Source organism: Eimeria acervulina, genomic scaffold (genome assembly GCF_000499425.1).
Source record: "Eimeria acervulina Houghton genomic scaffold, Eah_scaff309, whole genome shotgun sequence".
Lineage (NCBI taxonomy): Eukaryota > Apicomplexa > Conoidasida > Eucoccidiorida > Eimeriidae > Eimeria > Eimeria acervulina.
Genome location: NW_013547711.1, coordinates 22,196 through 37,038, shown reverse-complemented (window position 1 = coordinate 37,038; position 14,843 = coordinate 22,196). Strand labels below are relative to the sequence as shown.

The following is a 14,843-nucleotide window of genomic DNA, read 5'->3' as shown; positions in this document are numbered from 1 at the left end:
CACACACACACACACACACACGTGGCTGCAGAACCAGACCCTCATGTATACTACTTATTTGTAGGTGCATATGTATAATATGCATATATATACATGTATATATATATATATATACTATGTACAGGTATTAGCATGAATTAGGCTCTATACCTACCACATGAACCTCAGAGTCCAAACAGCTGTATGTAGTGTAAATGTCTTCGCATTTGTGCCTATATGCAACGCATGCATTTAAACCTACCCAAGGTTAGGGCCCCCCGATGACTTGGACTGTGTTCAGTGAAGAGATGTCCTCATCTCTCTTTTGTTGTATGCAGTTGTTTGTTTGCTTGTTTGTTTGTTTGCTTCTCTCTGTCATTTGGGTGTCGTTATTTGGTAGCATTTGGTGCGTTTATGTTTTTTCCGTGTTTTTTTGGCCCCACATATTTCTTTATTCCCTGCCGGCTACTAGTATCTGCTTTCTGTTTGTTCTGTGACTGTGTGTACAGCTCGCGACATCACAAGGATGTATACACCCGGCGATCATCCGGAAGGAAATTCTCAGATTCGCCGCGCCAGCATTTTTGACCCTTTTGCGGATTTCTCTCAAATGAGCAGGAGTCGTAAAGCAGTAACAGGAAGTCCAGCAGCAGCAGAAGCGGGAAGTCCAGCAGTGGCAGCAGGAGCAGCAGCAACAGGAAATGCAGAAGCAGCAGGAGGCGAAAAAGGAATATATGAAGACCCTAAAAAGATAAAGAAGGTCTGGGCACAGCGGCATTTAACTTACTGCGAACTTCAAGAAGAAGAAGACGAAGAAAGACTAAGGCTCTTGTACCAAATAGTGCACGAGGTGTATAGACAGTTCGGAGGCAAATGGAGTAATGAGGTAAACAGTGCCTTTGTTTCGCGCTTTTCCACCTCCCGCGACAACAGAGAAAGAAGCGGGTGTTCTGTAGTATATATTAGACGAGAGGGGCACGTGGGCGTATGGCGAAGGGCTTGGGGTTTAAGGTTAAGTGTGTAGGGTTTATGGTTTGGGGTGTCGCGAGTTGAACAGACAGCCACCGAATAAACAGAAAGCGGATATGAATAGCCAGCAGAGACTAAAGAAATATGCGGGGCTAGATAAACACAAACGCACCAAATGCCAACAAAGAACGACACCCAAATGACAAACAAGAAACAAACAAACACCTGTACAAAGCAAAGCGGAGGAGAGAAGGGCTCTATAGTGAACGCAGTTCTAATCGCTGCCGGGGATTATGTTTGTCTGTGTACAGCTGCCTCCGACGTCCGCGCTGATAAAGTTGCTACGGAAGCCGAAGGTGGAGGGCCTTCGTGTTGCGGTGCCTAACCCTCAGTCTCTTTTAAACAAGTACATAATGAAGCCTTGTGAAGCGGTTGAGTTGGTTCATTCTTTGCTTATTCCGCTTGTAATGGAGAGATTTTATCTCTTTGATATGCGCTTTGCTGAGAGCCCGCGCCTACTAATAGAAGAAGCAACTTCAGCAGCAGAGTGGTGTTTAGCTACACGCGCATTGAGTCGGATGGGGAGGATTGCAAATTATCTCCTGACAGGTGAGATGGATAGTCTCTTCTGCTGCGCCTTGGTTTGGACAACACTGCACCGCAGTATAGACAGCAAAACGGGCTCGCTTGAGCTGCTAGCCATACCCCAGTTTTCTTTCGCGTTGCATCTTTCGTTGCGCGCAACATACGACAATGCATATATATATATATATATATATATATGGAGATCCATATATATAGACACTTGTGTTTGTTTGTTTTTTCTCTTGTTTTCTCCTCATTGATGCTCTGTTTGCAGTGATATTGGAGTCAAGAGTGCCGGGGCTGCTGCGTCTTTTGTTTCGTCTGAACGGCCTCCAGTTTTTTGAATATCGAATCAGTTATATGCTGCACATGCTGTCTTGGAGGGGGCAGGATAACTACGAGCCTCCATTGGAATTTGAACGAAATAGAGAAAAAGCAATAATAAAATGCCGCAGAAGCGGTACCTTAGGGGCAGCCCTGGGCGGCAACTGCTGTACAGACACCACAACAAGTTCAACTGCAGCCTGTTCATCCTCTTACTCCCCTTCGTCATTTACTCTACTTCCTCAACTCACAGACAAAGATAGAGCTCTGCTGCTCCGCCGCGCGCAGCAGCAGTTAATGACTCTATTAAAAAGTTCGTGTTCCTGTTTAGCAATGAAATACAACGTGGAGGCCATTTGCAAGCTTTTGCCCTTTTCAACTGAATATACCGCACATGTGGAAAAGAAAGAAAACATTTGCTTCAGGTTATTCGATTCGTTTCTCACAAAGGCCTTCTTCTGCATACTTGGAGAGCAAAAGGTCTGACAGACACACCAAAGTCCTGCTATGGTGTACGTACACCACACTACGCAACAGACAGAAGACGGAAATGATTTTCTCCTGAGTGTTTCTTTCTGCTTTTTTTCAGGTCTTCAACTCCCCCCAAGCTGCCAGTCTTGTCACGAGTTATGTAGAAATGCTAACAGAAGTTCTCTATGCAATGAGGGCAGCAGGTAAAGCAAACCCAGACAGTGTCTGGACATCCAAGGAGGCATTGCCTTCCTTTTCTGTGTAGTTCGCCTTTGCGAACAACAAACAAAAATATTAAACGAAGATCTAGGCCCTAGTGCAATTGAAGTTTCCTGCGTACACATTCCCGGTGCGTTCGTGCTCGTTGCTGTTTTTCTGCTTCAAGATTTGCTGCAGATCATCAACGGGGAAGAAGAGGAGATGAGCAGGGAGTTGAGCCTCTGGAGCAACTTGCGGCGAAGCCTACACCGCGGTTTAAATGTATATTTGTGCCGAACTGTTTTGTGTTTTATTGCTGATATGATGTACCTGAGCTGCCTAGACACCGCACCAATCCTGCTGAGTCGCGCGAGGGAAATGCACACAGCTTTAGACACAATTGTTATTCCTGCTTTGAGAGAAGTAAAAGTACAACTCCTAACAAACGTAACGCTGGACTTCTGCTGGAAAGCGGCAGTTTGCCTTCGAGATGTCTTTAAGAAGGTGAGGCAATAAGCATCTCTCTTCGTAACACAGAAAATACACAAAAACAAATAAACAACCGCACAAAACAAAATAAAACGATACGCAGTAGCAAAGCACAGCACTAACAGCAACAGAGGAACACAGCACCGAACAAGGCAACAGCATCAACAACTAAAAAAATAGTAATCATAAAAATAGCAGCAGTAATACAACCAACCAGAAAAAAAAGAACAACAACAACAGCAACGTTAGACACAAAAACGGGAAATAACGCAACGCTTGGCATTGCTTTGGCAGGTGGTTAATTTGATGCCTTCTTTTGCTGTGTAGATGCAGCTGGAGATAGTCTTGTCGTTGTGCGCTTCTCGTCTCTACTTTCTTTCTTTTTATTGCAGACAGCTGAACAAGAAGACATAAACCCCGATACTCTCTTGCCTTTCACCTTGCCCCAGCGTTGGGGCCTCCGGGGTGGGGGGCCTTGGCCCTCTTTGTGGCAGAGCACATGGGAGGTCCCCTACATAAACTGGAAGTCGGACTTGACAACATTAGATGATTACGAACGAACGAGCACACCGCGCAAGAACGCACCAGCAGCAAGAACAGCAAAAGCTTCAAGAAGGACAGGGAGAACTCGAAGCGGCATTAGCAAATTAGGGGATAAAACGAAAAGGCCACCAAGTCCTCCTTTGTTGGACTCAGCAAACACCGCAATACCCCGAGAAGAATACTTCTTCCTTCGGAGGGAGAACACAGAAAATTTTGAAACTGGACGTTTTGTCAGAGCAGCTCAGGCATTAGAGCAGATGAATCTGCTGCACCCTCAGCATCAGCAGGAGCAGCAAGAGCAGCAACAGGATCTAGAGACGATGCCTCTGTACAGACAGTGGAAGAGCCCTGTAATTCCTTGTTGGATGCCGGGGTGTAAAGCCGTTATTTTTCAAGGTCAAGCAACAGGGCCTACGCTAGAAAGCATGCACTATTGTCCAGAGTGAGGCAAGAAAGGAATAAAGAAAAATCGTTTGTACTGCTGCTATCTTTCCAGTGTCCTTACACCGAAGTGAAGCGCACTGTGAAGAATTAACGTTTAAACGCATTTCCGTCAGTGGATAGCAAATAAAGAAGAAACCAATGCCGCCTCTATCACTGTCACGTATATATATATATATATATATGCATGTTCCGATCAATATTTGTCCTCATTGCTGTTTTTATTTCTTCATTGATGACAACAGGCATTCGCATGCTCCGCATGCATACTCTCAGGCATTAAAGAAAGGGTTTACAGCTGACGTTCTGCTCTGCTTAATATATTTGACGGTTTCTTCGTTGCTTGTTCTATGTAAAATACTTCACTCAATATTCTTCCTGTTTTGCTGCAGGTGTCACGTCGCTTCGTATTGCAGCGAAAAATGCCGTGAGGCCCATTTGAACTGCGGACACTCAGAGGTGATTGAAAATATTAAATAGAATGTTCTCTACATTACCCCGTGTTTTTGATTGTATTTATTAAGTATACTGCATTTCTGTCGTTGCATTTCTTTTGATATTTGCCTTTCACCGGACTGCAATCACTTCTCCCGTCCTAGGGTTTGTTTTAGCTGATTCCTTCCCCTATATTCATTTTTATTTGTAATGTGCATCGATTATTATAAATAAAAATGGGATTTCTTCTGCACACGCTTGTTCGTACTTCTGCTGCACAAGTGCCTACTTCTAATGCTTAGGGTTTAGAACTAAAACCTAAACCTTTTAAACTTACAGGTTAAGCACGACACATCGTACACTGAACCTTGGCTAAGTTTCCTACTATGTACTATATTTCCTGTTCTTCATCCTTCATTATACTTTTCGCATGCACTTGAAGCATCTAGTAAATTTTCTTGCCTTGCGCATACTGCAGGTCTGCTGCTACTTCAAGAAGCCGCCCACCTTCCTGCGTTTCCACATGTTGAAAAACCAAATTCCGAGACAAATGAAATATCCCATTTTAGATGTTTTCCATGGACTCTGTGACTTAAACTTCACGGTGGACGTACAACCAGAGGATTTCCACCCGATATTTTAATCAGAGGTCTGCCCTCACTCCACATATGAACCCTCTCCCTGCAAGGCGGTGGCTGGCATTGATTGCAGTGAACTTAATCGCAAATTGGATGAATAAGTTATTATTTCCACAGTATTATTCATTAGACGTCTACATTCGGGTTTCTACGTTCAACTGCGAAGGATTTATTATATATATGTAAAACACCGCGCGCTGGCGGTTGTTTCCTCTGTTCTTTGCAAACACCACTGCAGTGTTTTTTTGTTTTTTTCCTTTGCTCAATTGCTTCCCCCACGGAACTTAAAGGAGCTTCACATATGCATAAGTCTACTCACATAGGTAGAAGTAAGGAAAGCACGCACACCTTCAGCAGACAAAAAGCTGTTGCTGCCCACTTCATTCTGCTGAATGGTGCAAGTTGTTTGGTGGCTCATTGCTGAGCCCTTGTTGCGCGATCGTCGCAAAAGACAACAAACACCAAACAAGAACGAGAAGACAGACAGGTGATTGTGTGCGTATGCGTACATATATTCGTGCTACTGATTGCACTCGGCAGCAGCAGAAACACGAAAGAGGAGGGAGAGAGAGATAAGCGTCTATATATTATGCTGCTTTGGCCTTGGTGTTGCTTCTGCCGTCCTTGCTGCTGGCAGCACCAACAGCAGCTGTTGCAGGTTTTTTTCCGTATGTTTTTTTGCTAAAGTTGCGGAAGAGCAGAAAGAGACTGAGGACGTAGAAGAAGTAACCAATGGTCACGCGCACTGGGTAACGGCAAGACTTGTAAAAATACACATGATAACAAGCATGCGCCGTCATAGACAGAAACTGAGCCATCTGCAGCTGCGTTACAAATATCTTTATTGTCCGCGCCAGCGGACTGTTCAGACTCGCCATAAAATAATACGCGTACATCACCACGTGCACCAAAGCGCTGCAAACAAAACAACACAAATAAAACAGCAAAGGGTGCGCACAACAACGCATATAAAGCAATTGGTACGAGAGGCACAAACACCACACAGAAAAACACAACAGCATAGCATCAGAAACCACCAAGAAAACTGTCACATGGACGAAACGAAGCGAAAAACAACACAACTCAAGACAACCCACAGGAAACGAACTGAGCGACAACAGCAACACAAACAGAACAAACAGAAGGACAACATCAAAAAAAAAAACAGCTAAGGAAATAAGGGACTCATGGCGGATCGACTGGCGGATGGAAATTAGCAGGAAAAACACCGAGCAGGATAAAACATACTTGAGGGCAACGACGTAGTAGATCTCTCCGTCATAGCCAACACTCGCGTTCACCCAGGAGATGTAAATAACAGAAGAGTGATGATAAACATGCAGGAAAGACACCTGCCGCCAATTTCCCCGCACTATCATAAACACAGTGTCCAACAGGTCGACGTACTTCAGCCTAAAAGCAGCAGCAGCACAAGCAGCACCAGCGGAACCAGCAGCAGCACGAAAGTATTCAAGAAAAAGAAGCAGCATCCGCCTGTTCAGCCCGCTCATCTGTCCACTGCATACAGCCTTGAAACAGACAAGAGGAAGAAATAAGCGTAAGGGCAACAAAAAAGAATATAGATGCATAAACCTACATGTAGAAGAACCAGGTGACCTCCGCCATGCGCGTGTTGGGCACGTTGAATCGATTGCATATAAAAGAATATTCTTCGGCCCGCCATACATCAAATACGCGGGCCACTAGAAACCCGCAAAGAATCACCTGGTATACATAAAACCCACAAACAGACACCCAGAAGAATGGGATACGTGGACAGAAAGCAGCCTGAAGCGAGCAGGCGGCGAGCGAACAGGCCAACAAAGAACATGCGCTGCACTATAAGATGGCTTGGACGACAAACAAATCTGTGTAGGCGCTTTATAGACAGAGAGACCAGCAAGAACCTGCGCGAGACTGTATATCGCTTGGAGGACAAAGACAAACGAACAAACAAGCAAACGAACCTGTGCTATATTATAGATGGCTTGACAGACAAAGACAGGGCCCATTTTTTCAAGCAGAGGTTTTTCCCTCTTTTGGGTAACCGCCTGCGTGGTGGACCCGCGTCCTACGAGAAGGCTGAGAGCTACGAGGAGGAGATAAGCGGATATGACGATGGCGACATCCTTCCCATCCATTAGAGGCAGGCCGCTGTTCTGGCGACTGCTGGCGGGGAGGTCGGGTGCATAGAAAGATAGAATGCTCTCTGCTGCAGTGTCTACCTGGCGAAACATATGGGTGACTGTGGGGTGAGAATGAATAATGGAGCTCTTTAAAGGCGACAAAACTGCACGCGCAGACTCCATCCACGGCGCGTCATGGGCGAGGTACCTCGCCCAGGTGTCTGTGTGCAACATTGTTGCTGTAACGAGAAGCTTAAACTAAACCCCAGATGTCTCGCCAGCTTAAATAATCCACGGGTGAAGATGTGGCTGCCGCTCCTGCCGCAGGAACGAAAAGCAGGGAGGGGCCGCCGCGTGGCCACAGGGGTACCCAATAAGAAACCGTGGTGTGTCGGTGGGCGGCTGCAGCATGCGAGTTGAAAATACGAAAGAATTTAAAAGCTAAGAGCAGACAATTAAAAAACAAAACGAAAAGAGGCACCGCTCACACAACGACCAGGCCAGGGCAGCAGTTTCCTTGTTCCCACTCTGCCGCCTCTCCTACCAATTTGGCCGTCCTGCGCCTCTCTAGAAAGGATACTCCATACGCTCCAAGCCTAGTATGACGCAACGCCATTAATAAACACAAACGCGGGGGAAAAAACGGAGAAGATCACCCACTCAGACACCAACAAACTCACACTCACTCATGCCCAAGTTCAAACAACATGCATCGCACCACGTTCGCGTCGGCTGTAGATACACCTCACCCACCTTGTCAGCACCGAATCCATCACAACCATCCCCGTTCATCTTTCGCTGTAAAGTAGTACGAATTATGTACCGTTGCTGTATTGCCAGATCTCCTGCCTTCATTTTCTGCTGATTTCCTTAAAAAACCAAACTATAGGCATTTCCCTAGGGGGCGACGCCGCCTGAACGCCAGCCGGAGGCTTTGAATGAGACAGATGCGGCCATCATTTCTTCTTTAGATTCATAAATTCAAATTAACAATGGTAAAGAATATTACGACTCTCAGCAGCCCCACAGACGGGCCAGAAAATGCCCGCAGCCGCGCCTGCGGCGACGAACACTTTCGCCTCCTCCGTTGGATTTCCACTTCAAAGTGTGTTTGTGAAAAAAAGCCCGCACTGACACTAACAAGCGCCTTGAACGCAAAACAATTGGGACTTGCGCCTGTACGCAAATGCCGCTCTGCCTGTTACACCCACGCGAATGCAGATATCTGAGCTGCGCCTCTGTGCAACAAGACACAGCAGGGTAACGGCAGCTCTTGATCCGCGTGACAGCAATAGCAACGACATCTTCCCCCGTACTTTTGCAGAACATTTTTGGCCCTTCTGGGTTGCTTCCGCTCACCAGTTCATCCACCGCCGTAGGGCAGTAAACAGTAGCCCTCGAGGGACCGTCAGGCTGAAAAGCGAAGGCATGCATGCATGTTTCTTTAATGGAGGAGCTCATTAAAGATTTGCGCTGTATGCGGGCCACCGGCCTTCTTACCCCTGACTGGCATGAATGGTGCAGCATCGTCATCAAAGAGTGCGTCGCTCGCCCTAAAATGATGCCTTTTTCTGAATTCATGTGCCGCCACTAGCTGTGCTAAGGAGATTTGTACAGAAGACAACGACAATGTCTAATGATGTCCGTGTACAGTACTTCATCGCTGCGCCTCCACGTACTTCTGGTCTCACTTGCACATTCATTAAAAAAATTGCTTCTAAGAAGTTAAACAAGCAGGAAACCACGCAGTGCGCATTCAGGTGTGCAGACACCACTGACTCCGTCAGTTAAAGCCTCGAGCCACAGAGCAGTTAACATCCGCAATTACAGGAGTGTCTCGTAACGCTGCAGCCTGCTGCTGCTGAGGCTGCTGGCGAAATATTGCTGCAGCTGCTGCTGTGCTTGTATTCCGCAGCAAGGAGTTGTCGTCGCCTCCTGCTGCGCCGCCCTCTCCATCCTGGAACAACTAAGTCCTTTTGATGCGTGTTACGCTCATGCATGCATGGAAGATGCATGCATCCATTTATCCACCCATGCAGGTTTCCGCCAAGTGACGTATTGCCGTACTCATGTATGCATGCATGCATGCATGCATACATGCACGTACTACTTGTTGTTTTTTTGTGAAGTAGGCCCTAATGCATTCGTCTTATCGTTTGTCTGCCTCTTGTGCGCATTTCAAGATGGCCTGAACGGCTTTTTGTTTGTTTTCTTGCCGCTGGGTGCCCGTTGCTGCTCCCTTCGCGAGCAGCGCTTCTTGCACCTGCTGATCGTAGGCTTCAAATGTCTCAGTGCCCGTGGGACAAAAAGCAAAACGCCACTTCACACTCAAAGGAGACGTCAGGTGTACGTCCGGGTCTCCTACGTACTGCCGCATGTACGTGCGCGGAGAGGAGTAAAAGACAAATGGCTCAGTTGTTACAGAAGAGGTGAAACCCAAGAAACGGCGTAACTGCGAACAGCACACAGCAACATAATGCAAGTGCCGGTTGAGCAGAAGAACAAACACACAAAATGATCAATGCAACACTAAGATAGATCCAAGAAGAGAAAGGCGCAAGAGCGTCTCTTGAAGGGCAACGCCTCATTCCTTCTCATTTTCTGTCTCTCTCTCTCCGTCTCTGTCTCCCACTCTCTCTTGTAGTGTTTCGCTATCACTTTCCCTCCGTCTCTGTCCTCGCTCTCCTTGTCTCTTTCGTTCCTTCCGTTCCCTCTCCTTTGTCTGCTGTTGTCTGCATTTCTGTGTCAGTACATTGATATGTGTAAGTGCGTGTTCAATGTCATACTAATCGGCGTATCTCCCTCTGTATCTGCCCGTCCCCCTCTGCATCTACCTATTTCCGTCTCTCTTTCTCTTGCTCTGTCTGTGAAGTGCATTCTATTTAACCTGATCATCAATGAGTTTCCAAGTGAACTTCTGCGTAAAGGAAGCCCAAAAAGGTAACCAAGTTCGGTGTCCAGTCTCCCAGTATATGGCGCTGTACTGCAGGCCGTTTTCCATGGAGACAGCTCTCAGCGAATCCTTGCACAACTCCGCATACGTCAGGGGCCGACGGGAACCATCTTTCAGTAAAGGAGCACCAGAAGAAGCAGCTCCTGTTGCTGCTGATGCAGCGCCAGCAGGGGATTCAGTTCCAGGTGAAGCCATTCCTCTCCCATCGAATACGTAGCAGGGAGCTAGGCAGCGAGAAGAACACCTGAAGAGAAGTCACAAAAAGACAACGCAAGCATAAGGCCTCTGTAGCAGTAGGAATAAAATAAGTAACGATGCGATATATATGAACTGCTTATAACAACAGCTGCAATAGTAGTATGGAGAAGAGACAAGCAAACAAAGGATGCTCCAACGAGGCGCACAGGTGCAGCACTCGCAGCTGCCCAGCAAGTACAGAAACAAGCACAGACGCAAGCAAACGAAAAAATAATGAGAATGTGCGCTCCTCCAACAGTCGGACTCTGGGGGAAGAATGCATCATATTTCAACGGACATTATGCAGCTACTCCAGTGCTGCAGGGCTGCCGTAGACGGCAGCTACAATGGTGGGCGAGGCGGTGTCTGTATCTGCTGAGGTGATGAGACGATGTGACTTGAAATAGAGACCCCAGAAAGAGAAAACACACGAGTATTCACCACACTCCAGCTTAGAGAAGTGCGCTCGTTAGGGTTGTTGTGCTGCTGTCTACCCGTCTGACCCACTCTGCAGGGTTCTTATGATGAAGAAACAGGTGTATGGACAAAGAAACGGCGAACAAATCAACGCAAATTAACGCGTGTGTCTATTGTCTTCAAATGTCTTCATAAGACAAGGCGTACGGAGCTGGGGGCTGCATGCGTCCGTGTGCAGCAGGGCAACTCGGTTACCCTACATTCATATATATGGGGGTGTTGAACTGTTCTGCTTCTATTAAAAATATATTATTAATTTGTAAAATTTTCTCCGATTAATATAAATGGATTTACATGGAGCGTGGGGTGTAGTACGGCTCGACAGCCGACGGCTGTATAGGCAAGAATATCCTTAGCTGAAACGAGCATTGGTATTTATGATTAGAAGATACACCTTATTCAAATAATTCATTCCACACTTTGCAACTGTTATAGCGATATTGGAGCTTCAGAACGAGCACGATCTCTAGCAGAAGCCGAACTGGGTGTGCGGTTGTTTATAATAGCACTTCTGATTAAGCTGAGGCTGGTCACGGAATGCCATATACGTGTTCAGAAATTGATTCATCTGGTAATGCATGCAGATAAAAAGGGGTCTGCTTATTCTCACCTGTGGGGACGCGTTGTAGTGTTGCGGAAAGGCGCGTTGCAGATCACGACAGCGCCCTTCCTCCCCACCCCAGCCCGCGGCATTTGCGCCAGTGACCGCAGGACACCTGGAGATTGGAGGATGATTAGCTGCTTTGGCGGAGCCCTCATCTAAAGTATTTCGACTGCATTGCACCTCACGGTGGTAGTGATTCTCGTTGAACTAGCGTGTCTAGTGCAGCCGGTGGGCACCACCAATACAGCGGGGAGGCATGGTGTACACCACTCCCTTGGAATTTCCCTGCCGAGAAACACGCTTCAGATATTATTCTTTAAATTTTTGTTGAGGAGTTGGCCTTTCCCTCACTAGAATAGACCGAGCAGGGAGCCCTCCCAACGACTCGGGGCCTCGTCTAACTGGAGCGAGAGCAGCATTCAGATGTTCTTTCAACTGAGAATGCTTCCACCTCAGAAACAATCCATGAAAAGTGCGTTCGCCTATGCAGACCATTTGAACGTAATGCACGCAACGATGCTGGGCACTGAAAGAATTCTTAGATTATCTGGTAGTTTCGTTTTCACAGCGCAGCAGAAATGCTTCAGTTGCTCTTGGATTATGCTTCATTAGAAACGAGAGCACGGGTGTGGCGGCTATACCAGAGCGATGATACCGATTCTCAAGACCAAACCCAGACAATAAACAGTTTCCGCGGTGCAAAGGGATGTGTGGTTGTCAGCAACGGAACATTCTGTGATAGGACTGAAAAACTTTGAACGAGGAAAGCTAAGATAGGGCGCTGCATCGATTAGTGTCACTCCTTGGTATATAGGAAGTAACCTGACCAACGCAAGTCACCAAGCGGCAGATGATGAAACTGAGCACACCAACCTAACAAAACTTATCGCAATGATCTGATTTCCATTGGTGCGGGGTCTCAGCTCATAAAGTACCACTGTACCCTTCAGTTTCACGTTCTCCTGCTGCCCTGCTTTACACTGCAATACGTTGTCTGACTCAGCATCAGGCCGGGTTGTTAGAAGCCAGCATCGTACGCCAGCAGCAGATGTCCATGAGCAGCCTGCAACGACTTTGGAACGTACGGAGAAAATACAGGAATTCCGGGAAATAGATTAGGACAAATAACACTGGCAGTTACCTTCAACCTATGCAGCTTTACTCTAGCGATTCATTCAAATGCTGTGAGAAGCGAGCAGGAGGGCGAGTTAAAAGAATAAGGTCACCATGCGTTGGGTACGGCCATTTGCTGCTCATTCTTAGCCGTTCAGTTACACTGTAAATTCATCCCCACCGTGAAGAGGCCACCATACTGTGGATGATGGCTTTCACAGATTCCTCCGGGAATGTCCCCACAGTTCATAGAAACCACGTTCTTGGGAGGGGGAGCATCTGGACACAGAGGTCCTACACCCCCGTCAGTGCTCCCACCCTTCTGTTGGGCAACCAGGCACGCAAGGCCACCTGCTGCATTGAGAAAGGGATATGTGGCAGATGCACCGTGATGTGTGTGAAGCTATTAGATACATCCCTACGTGCGGGAAATTTGAATACTGAGGGCCATGTAAGTCTTTAAAAATTGTCTATAGTGTTAATAAACGCACAAACAGGGCGTTTGGGTAGGCTGTTAAGCGGAACTGCCTTGCAGGACGCGCGGCAAAGAGTGCTGCAGCGAAACGCGGACCGTCTCCACTCCGCACAAGATCCTGACCTTTGAGCTACTTTGCTCAGGACGCCTGGAGACGACGGGGAATGTCAACTGTTTGTGAGAATTCTTATACAAATTAATTTGACTCTATTGGAGCTCATGGCGTTCCTTGGCTAATCTCAACGGCTCTCGTTTACAAGGGGGGCAGCGCGCCTTCAAGCGCATTGAGCCGAACTGTTTTGGGACGCTTGCTCATCCGCTGGGGTTAAATGAAGAACTGCACTCACAGTGAGAGACATTTAATCAAAATGCATATTGTTTAAAAGAAGCATACTTCAGACGCTACCGAAAAACACCTGTCTGCATCATCAAAGAAAGAGAGCATCCGACGTGGCCTAATCCCCGCCACTAATTCTGAAAATGGCCAGTGAATGCAAGTACATAAAGAAAATTGGAAATATACGGGCAAGTAATTACATAAAAATAAGTAAAAGGCATCATTGGACACCAAACTGCGCCGGAGGCTTGAACCCCCCATACCGCCTGTTGCCTTCAGTTCGAACGAGGGCGGCAATTATTTATCTTAGGTAATGCAGCAATTGAAATCTATTGCTTTTTGCTAAAAGCATCTTTGAAATTAATCTTTTTGGATAAAAAGTGCAATTGCGAAACGAGAAACGGATCACGTTTTCTTCAACATGTTGTCGCCTGGAGGTCACCGGAGGGAGCCCCAGGCAGAGGAACCGCGGAAGGTCAAGATAAATGGATATAATCTTGTCTGAAAATTGAATTGAAATATTTGATGTGATAAAAGATCCTTTTGGGTGCGGGCGTTTCCGTCCTGTTGGGCTAAAGGAAAGGCGGTATCTACCGTTTGTACCATCTCGAGTCTTTTTGCATGCGTTTGAGCATCTAAAGGGACCATTTTTGCATTTCCTTTCCGCATATCTTCCTTCCTTTCCTTTAATCCTTGGAATTTCATTAAATTTCTTCCTAACGGACCTTTTGAAGACCCGCCTTGTAGTACACTTCGAACACGGCCAGCTTCTGTATTCTCCCTGCACATGGACTATTCTTTCGAAATAAAGAGAAGAAATAATGGTACTTTTATTTCATTCCGACATTAATTTCGAACTTTGAAAAGCAGAATTGTGGGGGACGCTCCAAAAAAGTGGTGCAAGGGAATGCCGAAAGCGGACAGAAGTGATGCACAAGACCTTAGAAAAAATAAATGATGTTTATTCAAATTGATTTGAATAAGGTTATATATCTTTTTTGTTTTTTTAACGTAATCCCGAAAAGCTCGGCCTATTCCCTATTATTTTTATCAGAACGGTTCGATAAAGAATGTTGAAGTTCCCCTGTCATCTGAACTTGCTGAGAGTTGCACGCATCTAAATGCATATATGCGTTCCTCTGTCATCTGGACTTGCTGATCATTGCACGTATCTAAATGCATATATGCACAGTAGATGCTACATAATTTGGATGTATTGAACCTTTATTCTTTTGTACTTTCAAGCCATCCAATAAATTAGAAAAAAAAAGAGAAATTAGATTAATTCCTGTCCTCAGGAAAGCCGCCAGCGCCGGAGCGCCAGCAGCTTCCGTTACCGGAAGATTGCGCCCTCTTCAACTGCCGAAGAAACTTTGTTTAAGTCGAGTACTTATCCTTTAGACCGACGCAGTCTGTACATAACTGGAAAAGATACTCCCATTCGAATCA

General features: G+C 46.4%; 3 protein-coding genes across 3 annotated transcripts; 1 reads left to right on the top strand and 2 right to left on the bottom strand.

Moving 5' to 3' along the window:
- Positions 1 to 505: 505 nt before the first annotated feature.
- On the top strand, positions 506 to 5,077 carry EAH_00032220 (hypothetical protein, conserved; the record flags this gene model as incomplete). The annotated part of the gene is made up of 7 exons (XM_013392336.1): positions 506 to 865; positions 1,260 to 1,557; positions 1,808 to 1,993; positions 2,714 to 3,030; positions 3,408 to 4,000; positions 4,392 to 4,458; positions 4,913 to 5,077. 7 exons carry the CDS (start codon positions 506 to 508, stop codon positions 5,075 to 5,077), a joined length of 1,986 nt encoding a protein of 661 aa, XP_013247790.1.
- Positions 5,078 to 5,659: 582 nt separating this feature from the next.
- EAH_00032210 (elongation of very long chain fatty acids 4 protein, putative) lies at positions 5,660 to 7,432 on the bottom strand (the record flags this gene model as incomplete). The annotated part of the gene is made up of 4 exons (XM_013392335.1): positions 5,660 to 5,987; positions 6,321 to 6,485; positions 6,670 to 6,797; positions 7,040 to 7,432. 4 exons carry the CDS (start codon positions 7,430 to 7,432, stop codon positions 5,660 to 5,662), a joined length of 1,014 nt encoding a protein of 337 aa, XP_013247789.1.
- Positions 7,433 to 9,347: 1,915 nt separating this feature from the next.
- Positions 9,348 to 11,558, bottom strand: EAH_00032200 (hypothetical protein, conserved; the record flags this gene model as incomplete). Its single annotated transcript, XM_013392334.1, has 3 exons — positions 9,348 to 9,650; positions 10,086 to 10,395; positions 11,476 to 11,558. 3 exons carry the CDS (start codon positions 11,556 to 11,558, stop codon positions 9,348 to 9,350), a joined length of 696 nt encoding a protein of 231 aa, XP_013247788.1.
- Positions 11,559 to 14,843: the final 3,285 nt, after the last annotated feature.